This window comes from Cinclus cinclus, chromosome 2 (genome assembly GCF_963662255.1).
Source record: "Cinclus cinclus chromosome 2, bCinCin1.1, whole genome shotgun sequence".
Classification (NCBI taxonomy): domain Eukaryota; kingdom Metazoa; phylum Chordata; class Aves; order Passeriformes; family Cinclidae; genus Cinclus; species Cinclus cinclus.
The window spans coordinates 13,385,775-13,408,953 of record NC_085047.1 but is presented as its reverse complement, the minus strand read 5'-3'; the positions used below and the strand labels follow the sequence as shown (position 1 = coordinate 13,408,953).

The following is a 23,179-nucleotide window of genomic DNA, read 5'->3' as shown; positions in this document are numbered from 1 at the left end:
AATGCCAAGTTTAGTATTTTATATACTGATGTGGGGAGAAAATGTATTTACTTCACTAAATCACAATTTTATCCCTTAGCTAAATGGTTTGAGCTAAGATGAAAATAAACACCCTGTATGTAAAAATATGTTGGTACAAATATTGTAAGTTTTCATTTAAGGTGAAGATTATGATTAAAAAACTGATTTCTTTTTCACCTTGGCTGCATTTTAGTTCACATATAACTTTCAAAACTTTCATACATAAACCTGAAGCACTGAAAGTCCTAGAGCCTTTCAGAGTCACTCATGTAGTTAGGATGAGGCCAATAGACGGTTGTGAAATATTTAGCCAAATTTATTTGAGTTTGTATATTGTGAATACCATTTTTTTTGTTTGGTTGGTTGTTTGTTTTTTTTAACTGAAGAACCCAGGAGAAACTGCAGTGGGACCTGGCTCTGTATTGAAAAGTTTGTGGTTTTTTTTCTAATGCTTCAAGTGATAATCACAGCTGGAATGACTACTGAGTGTAAGCCAGAGCTAAGGTCTTAAACACTATACCAAGACTGATTTAGTTACTCGTTTTTTTTTTTTAAAGGCAACCTAAATTTTCATTTTGTTATTAATGGAAATACATACATTAGCATATGGCATTTCATTTATGTAGCTTCCACTGTAAGATCTGGAGAGGCCTAATGTGTTGTTTATGGTTGTTTGGAATTTTTCTTCTAAATAGATACACTTTGTCATATAATAAATTACAGTTCTAATCCTGCAGATTTTTCAAATTTATATCATGGGACTTGGTGTCAGAAAAACTACTTACGAAAACCATTAACAACAAAAAAAAAAAATATAGAAAAGAACTGTAGACAGGAACTGTTTCATTGTATGTACACGTGTACTAACTATTCCAAGCTTAAGTATCCCAAGAAATTAAGGTCAGCTGTAAAGTTTTGGTCACAGGATTACTTCAATCCAAATGCATTATCCAGACAGCTGTAGTTTATCTTATTATGCTTTGCTATCATCTTCTTTTGACTGGATGATGTCATTACCAACTTTGATTTCTATGGTTTCTGGATTTAAAGCTTCTTTGCCATTTTCCTCCTTTAGTGGCAGCTTCCTATCAGAGAAAAAGAGGAATCATGGTGACACAAAAACAAAACAATCTGTAATTTAAGTCTGTAACATATGTATTGTCTATATAGGTCATAGTGTAGAACAATAGTTTCTTAAAAATAATGTGTAGTTATTTTATTATGAACACTGAGGTTCTTTGCTTTTAAACTGATTCATATTAACTCCTTCAATTTCTATAAAGCCATAAAAATCATATTATAAGAACATTGCTTTTCAAAATGCAGTTCTCCAATAAGACAAAAGAAAAAAAAATCAAATTACTTGACCCCAGACAGTATAGAGGTATTTGATGCCTAGAATAATGTGAAACACTTACAGTCACTTTGAAATCTCAATTAAACTATTTTTAATGTCAATTCTAAATGTAAATTCAATTGCATATAAAACAACACAGCTATTATTGGAGATTATGCCAAGACATTTGTAAAGAATTTCTTATAGTGTAAGGAGATAATGGAAGTTATTACTAAAAAATTCTACAGTTTAATTTCCATGGATCATACAATATAGCTTCATTAATAACTTACAGGTCTTCTAAGACTTAGTAAAAACTATGAAGATTTGGCAAAAAAAGTCCCCACCCTCTTGAATGTGATCCCATTGAAAAAGGCCTTGAAAATCATTGATTCCCTTCTGCCAGTAATTAGCTGTCGAAAAATATAGCTGTCAAAAAGATGTATGGTTTACTGAGATGTTCCTGTAATAATGCCTCCTGGGCATAATAGCTCTTAATCTTGATTCCAGTTTGGGCTTGCTCTCTGGTTTTTAACTAGGGAATAGCATGTGTATGCCTTTTTTATTCATAATAGCTGTTAAATGTTTCAGGAAATTTCTGCTTTGATTTCTTTGATGTCCCAAAATGCAACACACCGTTAAAAACTTGTCCGAGGAATCTCTTAGGAATGTCTTATTGCAAGACAGTGTTTAATAACAGCAAATAAAACAAAACAATACCTGAATTCCCAGTCATATAAAATTTAAGTAGTCAGAAATGAACTAAGAAAGATGTTGTTTATCCAAAGGTTAAACAATGAGCACAGCATGCGAGGGAAATCAAAGATTAACTTGTTCTACTACAGCAAAATACATGGGATAATATATCATCAGATGTCTGGCTCTCAGCACAAAGGGAGGTATCTACTAATTGCCTGTTTCTCATGGCACACCCAAAGGAAACAGATTTCAGCCCACAGCAAGATGCCTGAAAGAATGGAAACAACAGAATCAACATATATCTATTTTTAACAGAAGGTAAAACACAGGGGCAGATGAAGAGCAGCTCATGACATACATTTTTGGTAAGCAGGCATGTGTGTCAAAGCTCTGATTAGGCAAAGCACTAATACAAGTGCTAAAAAAAAGCCCAAAACCTATTTTAATATAATTTTAAGAAAAGCAGAGTGATTTCTCAAAAGATGGTGCTGGAAAGAAGGAAATATTCAGTCAAAGTCAAAACAGGGGAACTGACAGATTGAGGAAATTTAAATAAATTGGTTTAAGTGGATTAAGACCATGTTAAAAAATATTTGAATTAGGAAGATCTGTTGGAACCCTGTTGAAGGATACCAGACATCATTGAAATCCATGTTCACTCAAGCAGTGAGATAAAATTAGCCTTGCTTTACATGAAAACAGAGAACCACTCAACAAAAGCTACACACAGCAAAAAAATTTACGCATCAAAACCTTCGTCATCACAGTCCACGCACCATTCTTGAGTGCAGTTATCATTAGACATTGTTCTTCTTCCCTATGACAACATTTTTTTTATATCATAATATTTTTCCATTTGTTTTAAATAGATATTTAATCTCTATTAATAGATTCAATATTTTTCCTCTTTCAATTAAATAATTCAAGTTTAAGTGTTCTAATTATTCCAGTTTTCTACACTGAATTTCTCTTTAGCTACATCTATTAGAAATTTTTTTTTATTTTTCAGCTCGGCAGGCAAATCCTTTCAAAAGTTTATTCATTTTATAGTAAAAATATTTTTTTAAATAATCCAACAAGCACCCAACAAAAAGTTCTTTTACTTTAATCAGATGTTGGTTGCTATCAATCATTAACAATATTGACTTCCTCTAGCACTGCATGTGGCCTAAGATCAATAGTCTGCTAATACCCATCCAAAACTAAAATATTTACTTTCTTATTTTGTAGAAAAATGACTCCTAGCCATTTTGATACTGGAATTCACCCAGCTGCAGCCATACTAAGAAAAACTCAACCAGTACTAAAACACATTACTGTCAGAATATAATTATTGTACTGCTCTGCAGGTGGTGTTTTAATCATATTACAAAAGTGTGATATGAAATGCACAGCTTAAACTGATTTCCTGCCAGCATGATTAAAACTTGTTGACTTGCAGGCAAAATGCTTCGAGCTAATCTGTCATACGTGGATTCCAAACATGGCTTTGACAAGGACCGTCTGAGATAAGGTAAAAAATAGTTTGCCAAATAACATACTGAACAATATAATAAAGAATATTGTTGCAAGATGAAGTAATCTCTTTACTAATTAGTTCCCACAACTTCTCAAATTGCATTGAAGTTCTGAGTGTAATTTGCTATTATTCAACATAATTAAATTAATTGTTAAAAATATTTCACCTAATTTAACCTCAAGGCTTATCTTGTATACCTTTAAGACAGCCAGTATTAGTCATAATGAATCCCACCTTGTTTCACTGCCTGCCTGAAATGTCCTTGAAATTTTCTTTCCTTCAAGCTAAGCTCTCTCCTCCAAGATTGCTGCTGGTAATCCTCACCCTGCCCAGCAGGTGTCTTTCAGGCTGTTGTTGACAATGTATTTTTGTGTTATTCCTACTGAGAGACTGACTTCTACTCTACTGCATTTTTCCTTTGTGCATCTACTCCTGTTTTGCATTGCTTCTCTGTTTCACTGGGTATGAGCTGTGTCTGAGTCAAAGATCTTTCCATAGTCCCCTGGTACCAGTGTGCGTCTTCTCTTTTAATCTTTAGCTTCTCAAGTGACACTGTCCAAAATCTTTTGCTGACTTCAGTACAGCTATGCCTTGGACTGCTGACATCTTTTGCCATTGGTTATGAAGGAAGAAACCACCAAGAAGGAAACTCACCATTATTATCTCTTATCAGTCCTATTTTTCCAAGAACATAATGCCCATCAAATCCTTATCAGTTGATTCTGTGAGTTAGTTTTTCAGGGGTTTTTATTGGTGTTTTTTTCCTTTATTTTTCCCCCTCGTGACAGTGGGGACTGATTCTTTCCCCCCTCCCCTAAGATAATAGAATATCTTCGATATTAACTTTCTCATGTTTCACTCCTGTCAGCTGATCTAATGATTGTGATAAGCAGAAAGAGGTGAACTGGACCTTTCCTGGTATCACACTTCCTGCAAGATACATCACTTGCAAGCTCTAGTGCTAAAAAGAGTCTCGAATCATGAACAAACATGGACCTGGTGCTTTCCCCACTAACATATCTAAGGCTTGCTGGACCTGTGCAATGTTTACAACTACATTCCCCTGACTCTTTACACAACTGTGGGCTCTCCACTGTGCCCCTGATTATAAATTCTAATATGAAGATATCAGTAGTCACTCAACAGATTGCATAATTATTTCATTAACACAAGTTCAAACTCTTTGTGCATGGCTTCTTCAAAGAATTATACAGCTTAATGTGCAGCTACTTAACTCCCCGTTTCTATAAATAAAAATGGCAGCTGGTAGCAATCTTTTAAATCTCTTTAAAAATCTCTCTTAAATCTTTTTTAAATTAAAGATTCTGGATCTTACAGTTTTACATAATGGCAAAAAAAAAGAATTTTCTTTGCATTTTCAGGAGTGAAAAATACCTTTTTGTAAGAACACCCTCTCATTTTAAAGAACAACTATGAATTCATCAAATTACCAACAGGTGAATTTCTATATTTACTCGGTCATCATCTTCATAGTCTTGATACCTTGAAGACGTCATGAGGTAGGATATTTTCTCAACACATGGAAAGTGTTGGGCTCAAAGTTAAGAAAGCTTAGAGATTTCTTCATTAATTCCATCCCTGCGCACAAGGCTGGTCCCATTATTCAGAAGGCAGCTACAGCCTGCGAGCATGGCTGCAAACTGCTGTGGTTTCTGTTCTGAGAGAAGGTTGCAGGCACACGAAGGGGGGATGAGGAAACAGAGCAGAGGCTGCCCTACAGCACAATCAATCTAATTACACTACGTGGACTTAAATACTGAACTAAGTTCACAGCTAAATGTATGAAAGTAGAAAGGGGCCACTCCAGTGAGGAGCTGGGTTTCTGGAGCACAGTATCTCTGTGCCCCATCTTCAGGATGCACGTGAAGATGTGCATGAGACTCAATTTAAGGTCATTCACGAGAGTTAGGAGATTGTTCCCACAGGGTAGTTAAAAATTGCTGGGTAGATGGTAAAGATCAGGTGCAACCAAATTCAAAAATCCTTGTACTGCTGTGCTCAGGCAGTGTTGGTGAAGTGCCATGATTTAGAATGATTATTATAAAAACCAAACTAATCAAACAAACCCTGCACTCACACACTGCACTGCCACAGCAGACCACTCATGATGCTGTGCAAATCCCTCACCGTCCTGTGGGATGTCTAGTCTGTCCACACAGCCAAGATTGGCTCCTGTGAAACTCCAGGGAATATCAGGCAACTTACTCTGGCTCTGTGAGGGGAGTTGTCTCATTTGGCTCATTTACTGGGCTCCCATCTTCATGGTTGGTAATTCTTTCATCTTCTGTTCTCATTTCCACTATTGGCTCTTTTGATCCATCTTTCCTAAAAATTATTAAGAGTTTTAGTCTCTTATCATCACATTTACTACATACATTGCACATAACAAATGACTAAGATCCCTTTTCTCAAAAGTTGGCAAAGAAAAGGCAGAACTAATTATCAGTGACTAACACCACCAAGACACATTTAACAGCATGTTCCAAATTCCTTGAAGTCTTCAAAGCATCCTGTATCCATGGTTACTTCCCTAACTCTGTAAACATTATGAATTAGCAGCTCAAAAGAGCATTTTGTTTATGACTAATAATAAGGTGACAGCTTCTTCATGGAAATAGATGTAAACTTCCCTAACCTAGTATAATAATGATAGGACTTGATGCCTATATACTTGAACTTTTCTGGCAGTGTTAAAGGGCCAGCCATTATGTGAGTATATACACCACAAAAATGTGCTTTTATCTCGAGATTGTGACAACCTCAGCTGCCATTAATGCAAAGAGCCCCTGAGTGGCAAAAATCTAAGCCTTTCTGCTTTTGCTGGTAGAAAAAACTGTTTCTACATCAGATTTACCTCATTTTAGTAATAACTAGCTAGCCTCTCACAAGTAAATAAAGGCATAAATAATGTGCTAATTAGACAATGAATTATAAGGCAGATGGAGCAGTGAGTATTGTCATAATGCATCAATGGCAGCGGGTTTTGGGACAGCATGGAATGGCATTTGGTTATAAGGGCATGGTAACAAGGTATAAACTGCTTTCAACTTTATCTCCCTAAGGTCTTCCCGTTCAGGAGGGTCAGGGAGGTACCAATTTGTAGTTGGTCACTCCTTGAATGGGAAACTAACTAAATCATAAACTGAAGTGCTGTGCCCAATAGGAAAGGACAGCTGAGTCAGTGCCAGAAGCTTCACATCTGGATTCTATTGATCTGGACAAGCTGGCATTACACAATGGAAAACACACTGCTAGTCTCTCGCTGTCAGACCTGGAGAATTAAGAAACGGCTATTTTATGTCATTGCTTCTATTTAGAAACATTATTTGATATAAATAATCTTGTGTTCTCTCACAGCTGGTTTTGATCTATGGAGTTGTTTCAGAAATGGCACCACTTTTAAGAAGAACCCAACCAAGATGTGTACTCAAATTACCTAAGAAAGATGCAGCCTGAAACCAAATAGCCAGAATTAAACCCCAGAAAGACACTTACACCTCCTCTACTGGCAATGGAGACCCCTGCTCAGCTATGAATAATGGGGGCTGCAAGATCTACTGTGCTCTACATCCATCTGAAGATGGATGGGATCTAGGAAGCTGAAGGACAATGAACTGTAAGGCCTGACTATTGGGAGAAGAACATAGCAAATGTTATTTAAACCAGACTCAGACAACATTCTCACAAATATTACAGTGCACGTGTAGGTTGCCTACCAGATGAACAGGATGAGGAAATTTTGATTTTTTTTTCTAGTGAAAAAAGGGAAATGTTTAAAATGAAGGACCATAAGTAATCTTCTTTCCAATTTACCTATGGAACACTCAGTAAATGTCTCATCTCTAAAGTGTGATTATTTTATGTTATCAGTACTTGAACTGTTTTACCAGAGAGCTCACTATCCACTCTAATAATTTAAGAGACTGTATTTTCACATCAATGATCAGTTCATAGATATTTGTGTGATGGAGTAGCCACTACAGAAAAGCATTTGTGAGAATCAGTATTGTTTATTTCCCATTCATGTTTAGCAAACATTGACTGTTGCTATGAAAAACAATCACTCACCACCATTTCACCCACATCCAAGTCAGCACTCCTATTTAAAAAAACTATCAACAAGACTTTTCATTCCTAAAGTCTACAGACAAGAATCAAGATTTTCCATCAAGTGCTATACCTAAGAAGAAAAACTCTCTCACAGATTTTCTATAATACCATGTCCTTCACTCCTGGATTTACTGGCACTGTCACAGCCACAGGCTGAGCTTTTGGGTGTTAGCAGCTCAAAGATGGATTTGGAAAAATGGAGTTAGAATGATCCATTACCTTGTTCTCATGAACGAAATCTGTGTCTGTAACTAGGACTGAATTACAATTGATTTCCTTTGTGTCAAGCTGGACAAAGGGGTCATCCTAAACTGAACTACAGTATATTCCTTTTTTGTGTCTCCACTTTTCTTTTAAAGGCAATAAACAACTCTACACACTTCAGAGCAACACTTTTCCAAGTAATAGAAGCATTTTATTAATTCCCTTTGAGACACCACAAAATGGCCATAAAGTTAACATAAGTCGGACAGACAACTTTTTATTTTAAGGATGTTTTCAACACACATGATTAATACTCACAAGTAAGCAGCTTTTCCTTCTTCCAGTTCTTTACTTTTTCCGCTTGAACCACTCTTTTTGCCACAGATCCTCCTGGTGATGCACATGAGCAATCCACATTGTCGTACAAAGAAGCAGCTAACATCAGTCACAACCAGGATTAACAAAAGGGCTGCCACTCCCAGGCCAATGACAGCACCAAGTCCCAGACCATTAAAAAGAGTGTCTTCAAGGAAAGAAAAGTAAGACTTATTAATAACATTAATCCTAAAATATAATTTTCTAAGCTGTTGGTCAGGAGAGTAAAGAATGCTTAGGCATGAACCATTCAGAAATTATTGGAAATAAACAGTCCTGAGGGTTAAGGAAATATTGTACCTGATTAAAATCACAACTCAACCCCCCCCTCCCCCCCCCCCCACCCCCACTTCTTCTGCAAATTGTTTTCCCATTGCCAAAATTCCAGTAAGTTCACAGAAAATAGGTGGCATTATTAAATAGAAAATAATATGCATGACTAAGAGTATCAATAAGCAGCCTAAGGAAAACATTTTCAATGTTCAGCATGAACATTGATTTAAATTGTCTTTTCTACATTTCAAGTATAATTAATTAGCAGTGGTGCTAATCAGAATCACTGAATGGTTTAACAGACTGACAAACCAGTATTTATTCTTGTAAATTTCTGAATTAGAGTGGAAAATAACTTAATTCAAGCTATGTAATCTGCAAACAATTATACACACTTAGTCTTAAATATTTTAATACAGGGAAAAATATGCAAATCACCAAATGATTTTAGGGTTAGGACCTCATCTTGCTTAGTCTTGTACCTTGAAAATGCAATCATATACTTCAAAATCAACATATTTCACACCTGATCTAGTTTTCTGTGTTTGGTTTATAACAGCTGATCTTTAGCTAATTTTTCTTCATTACAAATCTCAAGAAAAAATATTTTAATGTTTTGCCTTGGTTTATATTCCCATGACAGCAATGCTACTTTTGGATAGTGTGATTCTCAGGAGTCTGTGGACTCAGATGAGGCTTGTAGAGAAGAGGACTTTTATCTGATCATTATCTAGGGGGAAAAAAGGCATCTCAGTAAAGGCTCATGCACCCAGCTAATTCAAGAAGATGCCAAACTAGCTCAGAAATTGGCCGGTGACAATTTCCTGCTGTGAGACTATGCTGAGTAAACCCCAGGGGAGTAGAACTGGGTGTGTTTGCCCACGGGTCTTGCACACCAGCATTGCTTCCCTGGCACCTCCGTGCCCTGCAGTGATGCCTGAGTCAGCTCCACTCACGGGGACATTTCCCTCTACTGCTCTGCCTGTTGCCAAAATAAGAACAAGATTATTCTGGCCAGAGATTACTTGAATCCTGTTGTAACAGACACCAAACCATGACATAATGTATCATAATGGAAATATTTTAATTGGGTTACTAATATAATCTTGGTCTTCTTTCTCTTCTAAATCCCCTAAACACTATAGATTGTTTTCAGCAATATTTTTCAGCAATATTTTTCAGCAATATTCAGCATATTTATGCTTAAATAATTTTAATGATAATATCTTTACCACTTTAAATGTAATCTGAAAGTTATTCTAAGTCAATAAATACATATTCTTTATCTCACCTTTGTTTAGAACTCTAAAATGGAAAAGTAAAAACTTTCTTTTCAAAAGAAAAGGAACGATTTACTGAAGCAATTGACTTAATTGTCTATTGTATAGGTCATTTTATTATAGAAATGATCCTCACAATGTTTTTACACATCACGTTAGAATTCAATGTATATATTTACATGGACGGGTAAGCAGAAAAACAGACAGATTGTATTTCAAAGTTATTTTCCTTTGTTCAGAAAGATTTAAAAACCATGACATAAATTGCAAAAAATAATGGTGCAGCAATGAAATGATGTATCATCTATGCCTTGCCCCATCAGCAATGTCGGAAGTTGATGTTTTAAATCAATTTGTTTTTTTCCCTCTTTTAAACAACAGTATTCCTACTTAAATATTTATTATACTTTCTGATACATCTTCCAAAACTTACTTTGTCCCTATATCCACCCACATATTTGGAGAATTCCTTTGTAACCTTCAGTAATTTTTGTTTACCAGTATGAATTGTCAGGAAGATATAAGTAGATACTTAATTCCAGTTTATTAAAAGGCTCATATATTTCAATTGTTATAATACCAGTAAATTCTATAGTCAGCTTTAGAGACCTAACACATTGAATCTCTGTACCTTCTCAACCACCAAATAGAATGCGAAGAATTAGGGTAATTTAACCCAAATTTTGAAAGAAATTCAGGGGTTTTTTTTCTGGTTTAGTTTTAGAATTTTTTTTCTTAATGCGGTGTAAAGAAGTTTTTACTAGGAAGAGATACATCTTCCACTGTGAACAGCAATTTCGGTGTCCTTGGAGCATTGTGAAATGGCAAGGTTCCCATTCTAAGTGACTCAGTGACAGAAATGTCTACACAGTATCTTCACTGGCAAGCGAAGGAAATGTTCACAGTTGCAATATTGCTCTTTGTATATTTGCCATGGTTGCATGGGACACTCTGTTTTTCATTTTTAATTCTCTTCGTATGGGTGAGACATCTGAGACACAAGTATTTGACTGCTGCATATTTCTCCATCTCTTCACAGCTGATGATTTCCTTATATCCAGCACTCCCCATCCTTACTACTGTTCTACCAGCACCAAGTAATTTTTTTTCCCACTTCCTTTTGTTCTTGCTGGTTCCTGTTTTGTAAGTCTGATTTCTTAAAATTGTCAACACTTTTCCAACATTTCTGACAGGAACGTGGCCAAATCCAGTGGTGGGGTGAGGAGCATGGCTGTAATCAGCCTTCTCCCCTGCCTGAGGATTTCATGTACCTCTTCTGAAAACAGATAGAAACTGGACTGCCTTGTTCTATAAATCTGTGTTATGGTTTATCTTTAATCTTAATGAAAACATATACAATTGTTTTTCTGAAGTTCATCCGTGGCTTAATTCTGTTCTTTCTTAAATTTCTTTGATTTTGTACTTGCCTAACTTCTCCCTCCAAAGCTAAAAAAACTAATCCCAATAACTATTAAAGCAGATTAAGGCCTCTCCTCACTGATTTCAAAAATCATATCCTAATATATATATAATTTCAAAACAGTGTGTTTTTTTTTTCTTTCTATGTTATGACACCAACAAAAGTTTTAATTCTGTGACTGGATGAAATATTAATGTCACTCTACAAACAGCATTCCCACCAACTTTGAAAAACAATTTTGTTATCAGAGTGTTGCCTTGAATTAAATTAAACTATTATTATTGGTATTGTTATTGTTCTTCTTATTATAGCTCTATTACAGAAGCTATTTTAAATATTTGGGGTTTTTTACAGTTTCCCAGTATGCACCAAAGAAACTCAAAATAGTAGCTATATTTTGTGCTCTAAAATAAAAATATATTTATACATTATATACCTTTTTATTTTCCTAGTTGAAAACAAAAATTATAAATCATAAAAATTCAATGTAATGTGGAAGAATCAGTTCTTAGAAATTTTTTTGGGAATGTTTAGTTTATACCTGACTTAGTTGTCTAACTTTTAAAATGCTTCTTGTTTAAAAACAAAACAAAACAAAACAAAACAAAACAAAAAAAAAAAGAGAAAAAAGTTCTGAATTATTTTTGATTGGAATTTGTACAAAATATGCTAAATTTAAAAGGATATGTTTTTGTTATACAGAATGTGGCATTAATAATATATAGCTATGACGATGAAGGAAACTGACAACTTTAAATACACTTTTTTCATCCACTTCTTCAAATAAGTGCTTATCAATGAATACTTATGGAAATAAAATTTAAAAACTTCCAGAAACGTAAAAAGTAAATTAAAAAAACCCAAAAAGCCCAAAGCAAGTTTCTACAAATGTAATTAAATTTTTTTGGCAATTTTCCAGTTCTTACTTATTGAATAAATAATGTTTCTAATGATTTCTAATGAGATAATTTAACATTTTTGCAGGAATCATTATTTGGTGCAAAAGAGGAATGAAGAGCACTGGCAAGTGTAACAGAATTTTCCAGTGAAAAAAACTAAGAGAGAAGACAATTTTTCAGGACTCTCAAATATAAGTTCAGACTAAATTCCTGTAAGGGTTCTGCACCAGATACTCTAAGGGAAGCAGGTCAAAAGGGAGAATCTTCATCTACACCTGTGTAGAGAATCAAATAATGGTTTGGGTTGGAAAGAACCTTAAAGCTCATCTCATTCCAACTCCCCTGCCATGGGCAGGGACAGCTCCTGCTAGACCAGGCTGCCCCAAGCCCCATCCAACCTGGCCTTGAACACTTCAGTGCTGGGGCATCCAGAGCTTTCCTGGGCACCCTGTGCCAGTGTACAGGAATGCTTCACACATGGCAAAAAAAAGCTTTTGCTTCTGCACAGGAATAAGACACGCAACATCAATATATTTGGGCTGATGTTACATGAACCTAATGTCCTTTGAGGGGACAGAATTTCTCTGTGTACTTCAGAATTACTGCTACAATAAAATAGTAATTGCAAGGTTTGTAACAAGTACCCTGTGTGAGATGTGGGGTTGGATAAGGTGATGCCCAGACACTACTTCCATACCTTTGGTTATACTAAATTTTGTTGGGAGAAAAAAGGAAGTTAACGACTTCTTGTTCATTATTCCCTTCCCTCCTTCTTACCAGGCATGGATTGAAGTTAATGAGATAGATGATTACCCAAATCTCCCTTTTACAGTAATCAGAGTTTTATGGGGGAAAAAAAATAAAAAAGCTAAAAAATACTTTACTTTCCTAGCTTATGGGGTAACACCTGGCTGCTACATATGTGTGACGCAGAGTTATGATACATATTTCACCTTTCTTTCAAGACAGTCAGAAGATAAAGTAAACTGCTCTCAATCCAAAGTAAAAACATGAAACTAACTAGAGGGTGAAATTGAAATACTGCACTGGGTCATGGCAAGAAAAAAAAACATTCTTGCTTATCAAGTTGAATTACACGTTTGTATTGACCCTTAAAAATGTACCCAGACATGACGGTTATTTCTGCACTGCCTCTGAATATTGTCTTTGATTTTATATCTGATCTGGAACTTTTCCTAGACTCAAAGTCTTACAAAATGCACACATTTATTCAAAACCTCTAAAAAGACAGAAAATATAGGTCTTAAAATTTTGTACCCATTGATGAGCATCAAAACAATCATAACGCAGTACCAAAAAAATAAACAGCTCTATAAAATTTTCCAGCAGTTAACAGTAAAACAGTGGCAGGACATGACCAAAAGAAGGCAAGAACCAGTGATCCCTCCTCCTTACCCAAAAAGGCTCCAATACTTTGGCTGCCACATCCAGAGCTGTTTGACATGCCTTTAGCAATTTGCATCAATAAAACTTGTCTTTTGAGCCAGGTAAGTGCCCAGAAGCATCAAATCTTCCTTCAAATGAAATAAACATATCACTACATTTGCAACATCAGCTTGAAAGGAATCATTAGGATTCTATGCAACATTTACTGGGGGACTGTTTGATGCAAAAGAGAGCATGACAGTAAGGAGCATTCTTTTCTATCTCATTCCTTAATACAAAAAGATGCTAAGAAGGCGATAATCGACATTAATTGTAATTATTTTTCTTCCTCGGTGGTTTTTCCTATAACTCTGTGCTAGGACAGATACTGCTGAAGGGCAGTGGACAAAGACATGGACGTGTGCTCTGCACTGCATGACTGAGTAATGTGTTCTGACAGATACACTTGACACACAACTTAGAAAAATAAGGGGACAGTACTACTGGTTTCCTCTAACTTTCCTCTATTCATAAGTGACAGATCTTCATTGTCTCTCATCTCTGATGAAGTCTGAGCCAGAGCGAGCCGTGGGAGCCTGTGGTGCCACCGGGACTATCAGTTATACAGATGTGAGCTACTGAAATAAGTGTGCCTGAAAGGATGTACTTTTCTGATCCTTGTCTAAGTGAAGGAGTTTTTCTTCATTATGGTTGAGATCCTCTTGCCAACAAGTTTTCTGAAATGGATTTTTGCCTTTAAATTTTACAGGAAAATATCTTGCATTATGACTACCTCCGGATACTGAGTAAACAGGACTTGAGTTCTCATTTACTCTAATGGCCCTTTACAACATTTTTTCCTAGGAACATGTCTTAATAGACATAAATGCAATACCTAAATAAAATTAATGTAATGTAAATAGCAGCTTGAGTGTTTCTGGCAACAGTGTCTTGTCCATGGCCATTGAGAGATAACAAGGGAAAGGATAGAAAAAACCCTTTCTTTAATAGAAAAAGCATGCTGTGTTGTGAAAATTTTCTCTGGGGTTGTCATTTACTATTTTTTAAGGAAAGTTTTTAAAAAGAGATTCTTTGCACAATCAAACTCTCCCTTAGAAGTCTTCAGGAGCATTTCTAATATGCTTAAAGAGTTAGACAGTTACAGCTACAGCTATTTTTTTACCTTGTATTGACACAGTCATCATAGTAAAGGGTATTTTTTTAGCATGGTCTCCTTCCATGGGAAGTCCCAGAACAATGCAGACAGTCCCAGACCCATCCCAGTCCTCCTGTACCTTGAGAGGCAAAGGCTGCACTGTGGGTTCACAGCATCAGCACTGCACCCACGTTTTGGTTTTCACGAGACTTGGGAAAGTAAGTTTCTGTGTCCCAGTTTCCTCCACTCAAACTGACAGCAGATTTACTGAACACATCTCTTGGAGGAGTTTATTAGAACCTCTACAGATTAAGATTGATGTGAGCATTGTGAACATACACTTATGTGTGGTTTCAGTACTGCTATTACATAAAAGGATAAATTATTTTAATTGCTTCATTTAGGATAATTCAAAATCATGCTGTGCACATACTATAGAGACATGAGAAATTTTTGCATTTTTATAGTGGATGACAACTCTAAGCAGAGTGTTGTAGCCAGGAGATCTGAAAAAGAGTCAAACCATCTTGGGATCATATTGAAATTGAGAAAATATTTCAGGTTTGACAGTGTTCTCTTTAAGATGTATGTAAATTCAAACACAACAGTTTTTAGAAGCAATACTTGGAATAATATTTTAAATATATAATTATTTTATAGCATTAGACACAAAAGGAGCAGTTTAATATTATAAGGGCTGCCAGTGTATGGTGCATGTTTTTACTTTAAAAGGTTTGACTGCTTCTATTGCAATTTCCAGAACAGCCCTGCTTAGTAGGGTATAACTTTTACCAGTATTAAAACATCTGTCTTTGGGGATACAACTTCAATCAGGCAGATTAAATCAGAATGGATCAGGCTGCATATTTATACAGACATTGCACATACTTCCTTCACTAGTGCAGTAGCACAGCAGCCACCTAACATGAACCAAACTTAAAATTCACAAATTCGAATTTTAATGACTTTGATGCTTGTGGTGGAGTGGTTTTTTCCTTTGTTGTTTTTGTATTTTGTTTTTTTGTTTTTTTTTTTTTTGTTTTTTTTTTTTTTTAGATTTGTATTGTTCGTTTATTCGGTTTGGTTTCTGGGTTTTGATTTGTTTCTTTGGTTTTTTTTAAATATTCACTATTTGATAAAACACTAGAAAAGATACAGATACAATGCTAAAATATCTCTTCAGATGTAAAATACATCATGTAGATAGTACAAGAAAAAAAAAGAGCTTTTGTCAGCAATAAAGAAAATACAGATAGAAATGCTTTAAGTCAGTTTTCTTTATTACAAAAAATGAAGACAGAAGTTGCATGAACTAAAATGAACTTTGAACAACAGATGAAAGACACACAAAGTTACATACATTTCTTGACATTGTGTTTGGAAAGGTGCTGAGGGACATCACAGTTACACCATGCACACATTTCTCAGGGAAAAAGCAGAGATGACAAGTGCTGCATGCATGAAAAAATCAGTGGAGCTAAATGGCAGTGAATTATGAACAAGATAAAAATAACCAATGTTTCACAAATTAAAATTAGCTACTTTAAATCCAGATTTTTCCCTTGCCTTTCACACAGTTTTTGAAAACAGAAACTTACAGATGTTGCAGTGCATCCAATATTTTTCACAGAATTAGTTTTTAGTACATTGTATGTATTTTCATTTGTAATTCTGTTGCAGACATACACTGAGAAAAATTTGCTTTGCTTCTAATATGGGCACTTAATACATACATTAAAATTAAAATTTTATGTAAATAAAATATGCACTGGAAATTGCCTCTATAAAAATGTTAAACATGTAAGATAAATATACAGAACTGTTAATAAGAATATCGTACAACATAATGGTAGTATGGTGGCAAGCATTGCTACCACAGCTTCTTGGGACTTCACACCTTATAATAAATGAACAAAAATGGATATTCCTACCTCAGTTTCTTGCTCTAGTTGTAAAACATCTAAGCATAGCTCTCAAGTGTACAGCTTACATACAGCTACTGTTTCTAAATGGGAAAAGTCAGTTGATCTCTACACTTGGTATTTGATGCCATCAGCTTTATAATGAGATGTCATTGACATTAAAGGGAAAAGTTGACTTTCCATCATTTATACATTATGTCTGATAAATACGTAGCAATGGAGAACTGAACATTCCTTATATGCCTGAGGAAAATGAATGGATGAAGTAAATGTGATAAGTATAAATGAGCCCTAAGTGTAGGAAAGATTTCAGTGATGCCATTATAGACCTCAGAAGCTACATTTCTCTAGATAATATTCAACTTGCATCATAAAAGCAATATTTTATATGTCCTTAGCTCCTAAAATTCCTGAAAAAATGAGCAATAAGTAATCATCAACATACTGGGCAATAGATAGAGAATTGAAACTATTAGCACAAACAAATTGTATACAAATTTTCATTATGTCTTTTAAAAAAACAAAAGTGTTTTTTTCAGGCTTAATTAGTTAATTTCTCATTTGCATACATATTTGAGTGGTGCCTATGTAGTTCTCCGTGATGGAAAGAGAGTAACACCCTGAAAACTGACTGAAAATTGGTCATAAAGTCACGTGTATATTTAGATCACCATATCTGTTTATCTTTTAAATAAATGTTGTACATATGCATATATATAATTTCTTTTGCATCAGTGCTTGGCTTTGTACTTTCACAAAAAATTTAAATGGAATGTTATTTTGTTATTTGGTAATAGTATGTTTTGTACATCTCACAAAACCACTCAGAAGTTATATTTTATTCCCAGTGTATGCAATATGTACGTCTATTTCTGGGTAATATTTTTCCTATTCAGAGAGACAGCAATTTATATTCTAATAACCCTACAGCAGTAAATAAAGAACCGCATTTGAAGTTGCATTATGTAAATACTTTTGATTTGTGTACAATTTGTAAATGTTAGGAACTTGTCAAAACTCTGGAAAGAAGAAAGACAACAAATAAAATCTTATTAGGAAAGAAACCAGCATTAGACTCTAAAGGTCATAAATCAGAACATTTTAAAAATACTGCTCCTTAGAGATATACTGCTATATCACAGAATAATCATTACCCTTTTTAAGTTTCCGTGCCACCAATCTGGATTTAAGGCATAAGCTCAGCATAGAATATTTTAGGACTTCAGTTTTACAGACAGTTTAATATTAGCATTTCAAAATATGTGACAATGTTAAAAAAATTGTAACATTTTTCACTGTCAGTCATAAGACCTACAATCCCTTTTACAATTACAACATTTAAAGGAACAAATTTACTTATCTAGCATTTAAATACTAATGTCAAAAGTATATTGAATTCAATTTGTGAAGACATATTTATCATTTTAATAGAGTTTAAATTACAATTTTAAGCTGTTCAGTCTATACCTATGAATTATAATTTAATTTGAAAATGTCTCTGCTCATTTTCTCCTCATTCTTGTCTGTAAGAAGCCAAGATTTCAAAATCTTCTGAATATGCCCACAGATTGGACAAAACACTGTCAAATAATCTCACTCTCATTGTTTTTAAGATGCAATTATGAAACACTCATAGAAAAAACTACAAACAAAGCTGTATTAGGTATTCATCTGAGGAGATATATGAAAACCCAAGGACATTATTGTTTTCCACTTTTTCTTTCTCATTACAGAGGTTTTGGGTCACTGCCCAGAACTGCCTGGCTCTGCAGTCACATAATCCCCATAATATTGGCTTAACTCATTTTCTTTGGAATTTGATGGGAAGAGGAAGGCCAAAAGAAAAGGACCACATTCAAAGTACTTGATAACCTCAAAATGCAAAGCACAGAATAATTTAAATTGGAGCAGACCTAAAATTTCTCTCACTTCGCTGAGCAAATTTATGTAGTTCCCAGCCAAAGCTACTATCAGTTGGAAAAAAAAAAAAAAAAAAGATAAGTGATCCAAATTTGTCTCTTTATCCCACTGGCATTGTGACACTGAGGATAAAAGCCAACTTGCCATTCATAATGTATATTTAGCTTCTAAAATTTCTCAAGGCTTTTCATTATCTCCTTCACAGTATGTTTGGAGAGTTCACAGTCGATCAATCTCTGTGCCCTAATTCCTATCTTGTCTTCTTATATACTTATCTGCAATGTTAGAATGACTTGCTGAGATAATAAATTTATAGCTTGTAAAGAGCTCTTCAAATATCTTACCAGAGTAGAAAAATGATAAGGGAATTTTCATTTTTCTGCTTTTCAGCATACCTGTAAGTGCTGTCCTGTCTTTCTTTATTTAAAAAAAAAAAATAAGAACACTGACAAGTATATGGAAGGTGAAAACATGTTAGACAACATTTAGTTTCTACTAAATGTTCTACTAGTGTTAAGTTTTCAAATTACAGAAAATTAGGACAATGCTACAAAATGAGGAAATACTGGGATCAGACCATGTGTACAACCTTTTAAGACACTGTTATTTTTCAGTTTATGAGACAATGTGTTAAACAAGACTCTTTAATCCACTGGCAAGTGTTCATTAGTTTTGATTTGATCTGAAATTTGGTTTTCTTTACTATTCAGAACAGCAACTATGTGTCCACAAGAGTAGATTCTGTTCCCTCATGTGCATGAAGTGCCTGTCTTACTGTGGGATCAGAAAGGGATCTGACTGCAAAAAGGATGTGACTGCAACGAGGAGCCCCTAGAAAGAATTTGCTGCTTCCCTGGACCAAAAGGGAGTCCCAGTGCTTGTGCACCACTGAACTCCTGCTGACTGAGAAAGATCTCCCAGCAGCAGTTTGCTGTGTGCTTGTACTGTGGGTTTCTTTCTCCCTTAGCATCTACTACAGCAACTACTCACTAAATATTAGCCAATTATTGGTTCTTGGATGGTAAGTAGAGATTTCCTTGCATTTTTTGATGTGTTTTGTTGCCACAGAAGGCAATAGTGACAACAGTGATAACAACATTTCATTATCTGGATTTTTGAAATGGTCAGAGAAAAAAAATAAAACTTCTTGCAAAAGTTCCTGCCCAAGGTGATGCTTACACTAAACAAAACAAAACAAAACAAAACAAAACAAAACAAAACAAAACAAAACAAAACAATAGCATTAACAACAGCACTTGTCTGAGTTATACTCAACTGAAAACATGTTCCCAGATCTGAAAGTTTTTGGTAACTTATGTGTAGCTAGTAATTCCAAATCCTCTGTAATATAGTTAAAATGACAAAGTTAATTAAAAATATTATCTAGCCTTCATTAGTTAAGTCTCTTGGTTCAATAAGCAATTAATCATTATAAAAACAGAATAGTATATACTGGAAGAACACCTACACAACTAAATTACAAAGTCAATATATATATTCACATTGACTGTGCATGGAAAAATGGGCTTTCACCTGACTGACCCTAAATAAGAACCCAAAGTTTCAACTCCTACAAAATTAGAAGAGAAAATGTCTTTCTTTACCATACTATGTCAGGCACTCATCAGTGTAATTAATTTCAAAGTAATGTCATTATATTAATTTAAAGTGACAGAACATAGTGGCAAGAGCCATGGATGGATTAGTGGCTTGACTTTACAGTGGGAGCTTTTCTGCAGATCACAATGAAACCAATGTTTTTTAGACAGCAATCTTCTCAATTCCAGATACTTCATTACACTAAATATGTAAATTATTTCAAAAGGTATTTCTGTCAATAAATTTGTCTGTAGAATTACACACTTGCTATCTGAAGATATCTTACTTGTGAAGCAGTTCATTTTTCTAAAATGACTGTTAGCTGGTTTAGATAAGGGTAGTTTTATTAATGATTTCCTAAAGTAAAGACTTCAAAAGCATTTCAAAACTGGCAAAAATCATCATAATCAATATTTCTTAGATATAAGAAAATCCCTTATCCAAATGAAGATATACAGATACTTAAAATTGACCAAATGATTTCCAATTTGTAAGATTTTTTTTTAGATCCCAAAAGGCATAAAGGAGGAAAAAAATCAACATGCACAGTTAATTTATCATGTTTGTTATATTTAGTAACAATTTGAAGGGAAATGTCTTAAAATAAATATTTAATTCTGCCTCAGCTTTAAAGTGCATTGCTTTCTTGGCTTATTTTATATGGAACAGAGAAATGAACCATAAACCTAGACAACTACATAAATTTTAATATCAATTATATTCAATAAAATATCTACATGTGCTCTTATTAAATAAAATCTTTTCCTGAGGTTTTGCATACACCGTTGCAGAGCTCATAAGCCATGCTTTTAATATGTAAAACAGGAAAAAAATCCTTTTTTCATTTTTATTCTTGGTCAGAATTGAACCCCTGGAGCTTTCAAGTCCAACAGATGCCATGAAATGAAACGTGGCACCTCTGCAGTCACAAGAATTGACTTTTGTGGGCAGGGACCTATTTTATGTGCTGAGGCATGGCAGTGGAGAGGCACAGTAAAAGTATTTGAAATGAAAAAATACCAACTAAAACAATTCATAAATAATTAGTTGGGGAAGACATGCTTGTTAAAATCCATTAAAATCCTTCCACTAGACCAGGTTTCTCAGACCTCCATCCAGCCTGGACTTGAACAGTTTTTATTCTTTAAGCGTAAAGTTTTAAGTGCCTTGTGTCAGGAACCAGTGCAAGGACAACCCTTTGCAAAGGATTAATACAAAATGAAAATACTCTCCTGAAAGATGAATTGGTGGTGTACCTGGAAAGCCATGCAGCTGACAATGATAAGGTCTCTGCATGGATTTCTTATTATCAAAATCTAGTTGAGAAAACAGAATCAAATCACATTGATCAAATTCAGTAAGTCAGATTCTCCATGTTCTGTCAGACTGGATTGTCAAGCATCATCTGTTGAATTTGTCACAAAACTGCCAAGGCTTCCAAAATGCCCAATGAAGAATTTTGCACACACATACTGAAGTAATTACACTATTTAGGATCTTTGCTAGGAATGGAAATTTTAGAAGAGCTATACAAAAATTTTTAAGTTCTGTGTTTATTTTCGCACCAATAAAAAAAAAAAAGATAGATAGGAAGAATACACATTGCTTGCCTTATCATCAACAGTGTAAAAACATGCACCAGAAACTTAGGACTACAATGACAGAGAAAACAGCAGCATTCAGCTGCAGGGACTGGCCTCCATTTTCACGTCTAGTGGCTTCACAGCATCTGTCTGTGTGTGTAAGAATTGTTATAGGAAATCAAGAGTGTGAAAAGAAAGTAAATTTTAGGAAAAAAAAAAGTGGAAAAGTTGAGACAGTATGAAAAAGAAAGTATCAAAGGAAAAAAAGGTGACAGTGGGAAAGAAAAAAGAGAGAAAAAAATTAATATTTAGATTGTGCCAAAGACAGTCACTTGAAAGACATTACTCTAACAGAAACATCAAATTATGATAAAGCATAGATGGAACGGCAACCACTGAAGCACCCTGGCCAAATCTGTATAATACAGTACTAAAACTGTGCAAAAGGTGTGCCTCTATAGCAGTAATGTGGTCCTCCACAGCAGTGAAATTCACAAACTGTTTGGTCTCGTTTTCTAACAATTTATTTAAGTACTTAACCTGAAGCATGTTTCTTGCTTCCCCTTGAGACCGTTCAGCCAAGCCCAACCTAAATACAATTTTCACTTTTATGTTGGCTTGGAACTCACAAAACTACCATATAATACCTATCAGAAATACTGACTACTGACTATTTAAAGCAAGGAGTATTGAAAGCAAGGAGAAACAGCAGCCCATAGGCTCAAAGGAGAAACTAGAACTGTGTCAATAATTGCACAAAATAAAAAGGTTCCAATCATACACAAGAAGACACAATCTTATCTGTTTCTCCTTGCTAATGGCTTTATCTTGTTCCTGCATTATTGAAGGTGCTCACAATGGGCCACTGTGAAACCTGGCTTCAATAATATGGGCACAGGTCCAATTAAAATATGAATGACCCATGCAATTAGCACATGCAGCTGGGTAATTAGATATTGACTTTGATACTGGTGGGAACAAAGTTGCCTCTTAGACATTCACATCTTCACAGTATCTCTGGTTACAAAGTTTGAATATATGTTTTTCTACAAATACTTATATTGAAGGTTCATTTTTTTGGCAAATAATACAGTCAAATTTAGGCAAAATATAGTGTGTTGATCAGATTCTTTTCCAACTACACACAATAATTATACTGGCAGTGACTAATATCCGTGTTCAACTAATATTTTGAAAAAGACTTCAAAAGAAATTAAAATCGATAAAACCTTAAGCAGTATAAGCACAATCTTTGTTAAACCATTACTTTAAAACTGATTTAAGAAATTTTAATGAAAAAGGATGAAAACTATAAAGTTAAATTATTTTACCAATGCATTATCTTCTTATCACAAATGTCCCTACTGCACAAACACATGCATGATAACTATCATATGTAGATACTTATCAAGTAGAAAAGGCAGCAATATAAATAAACTAAGAACAATTATGGACA

General features: G+C 34.6%; 1 protein-coding gene across 1 annotated transcript in view; it reads right to left on the bottom strand.

The window, feature by feature from the left end:
* Positions 1–299: 299 nt before the first annotated feature.
* The window catches only part of NCAM2 (neural cell adhesion molecule 2), a 128,905-nt gene continuing 106,025 nt past the window's right edge, over positions 300–23,179 (bottom strand). Inside the window, exons 15-17 of the mRNA XM_062510789.1 lie at positions 8,229–8,433; positions 5,802–5,921; positions 300–1,106 (exon numbers count right to left, since the gene is read on the bottom strand). Coding sequence (XP_062366773.1) covers positions 995–1,106; positions 5,802–5,921; positions 8,229–8,433 — 437 coding nt within the window. The 3' untranslated portion in view covers positions 300–994. The remainder of the gene's footprint in view (positions 1,107–5,801; positions 5,922–8,228; positions 8,434–23,179) is intronic.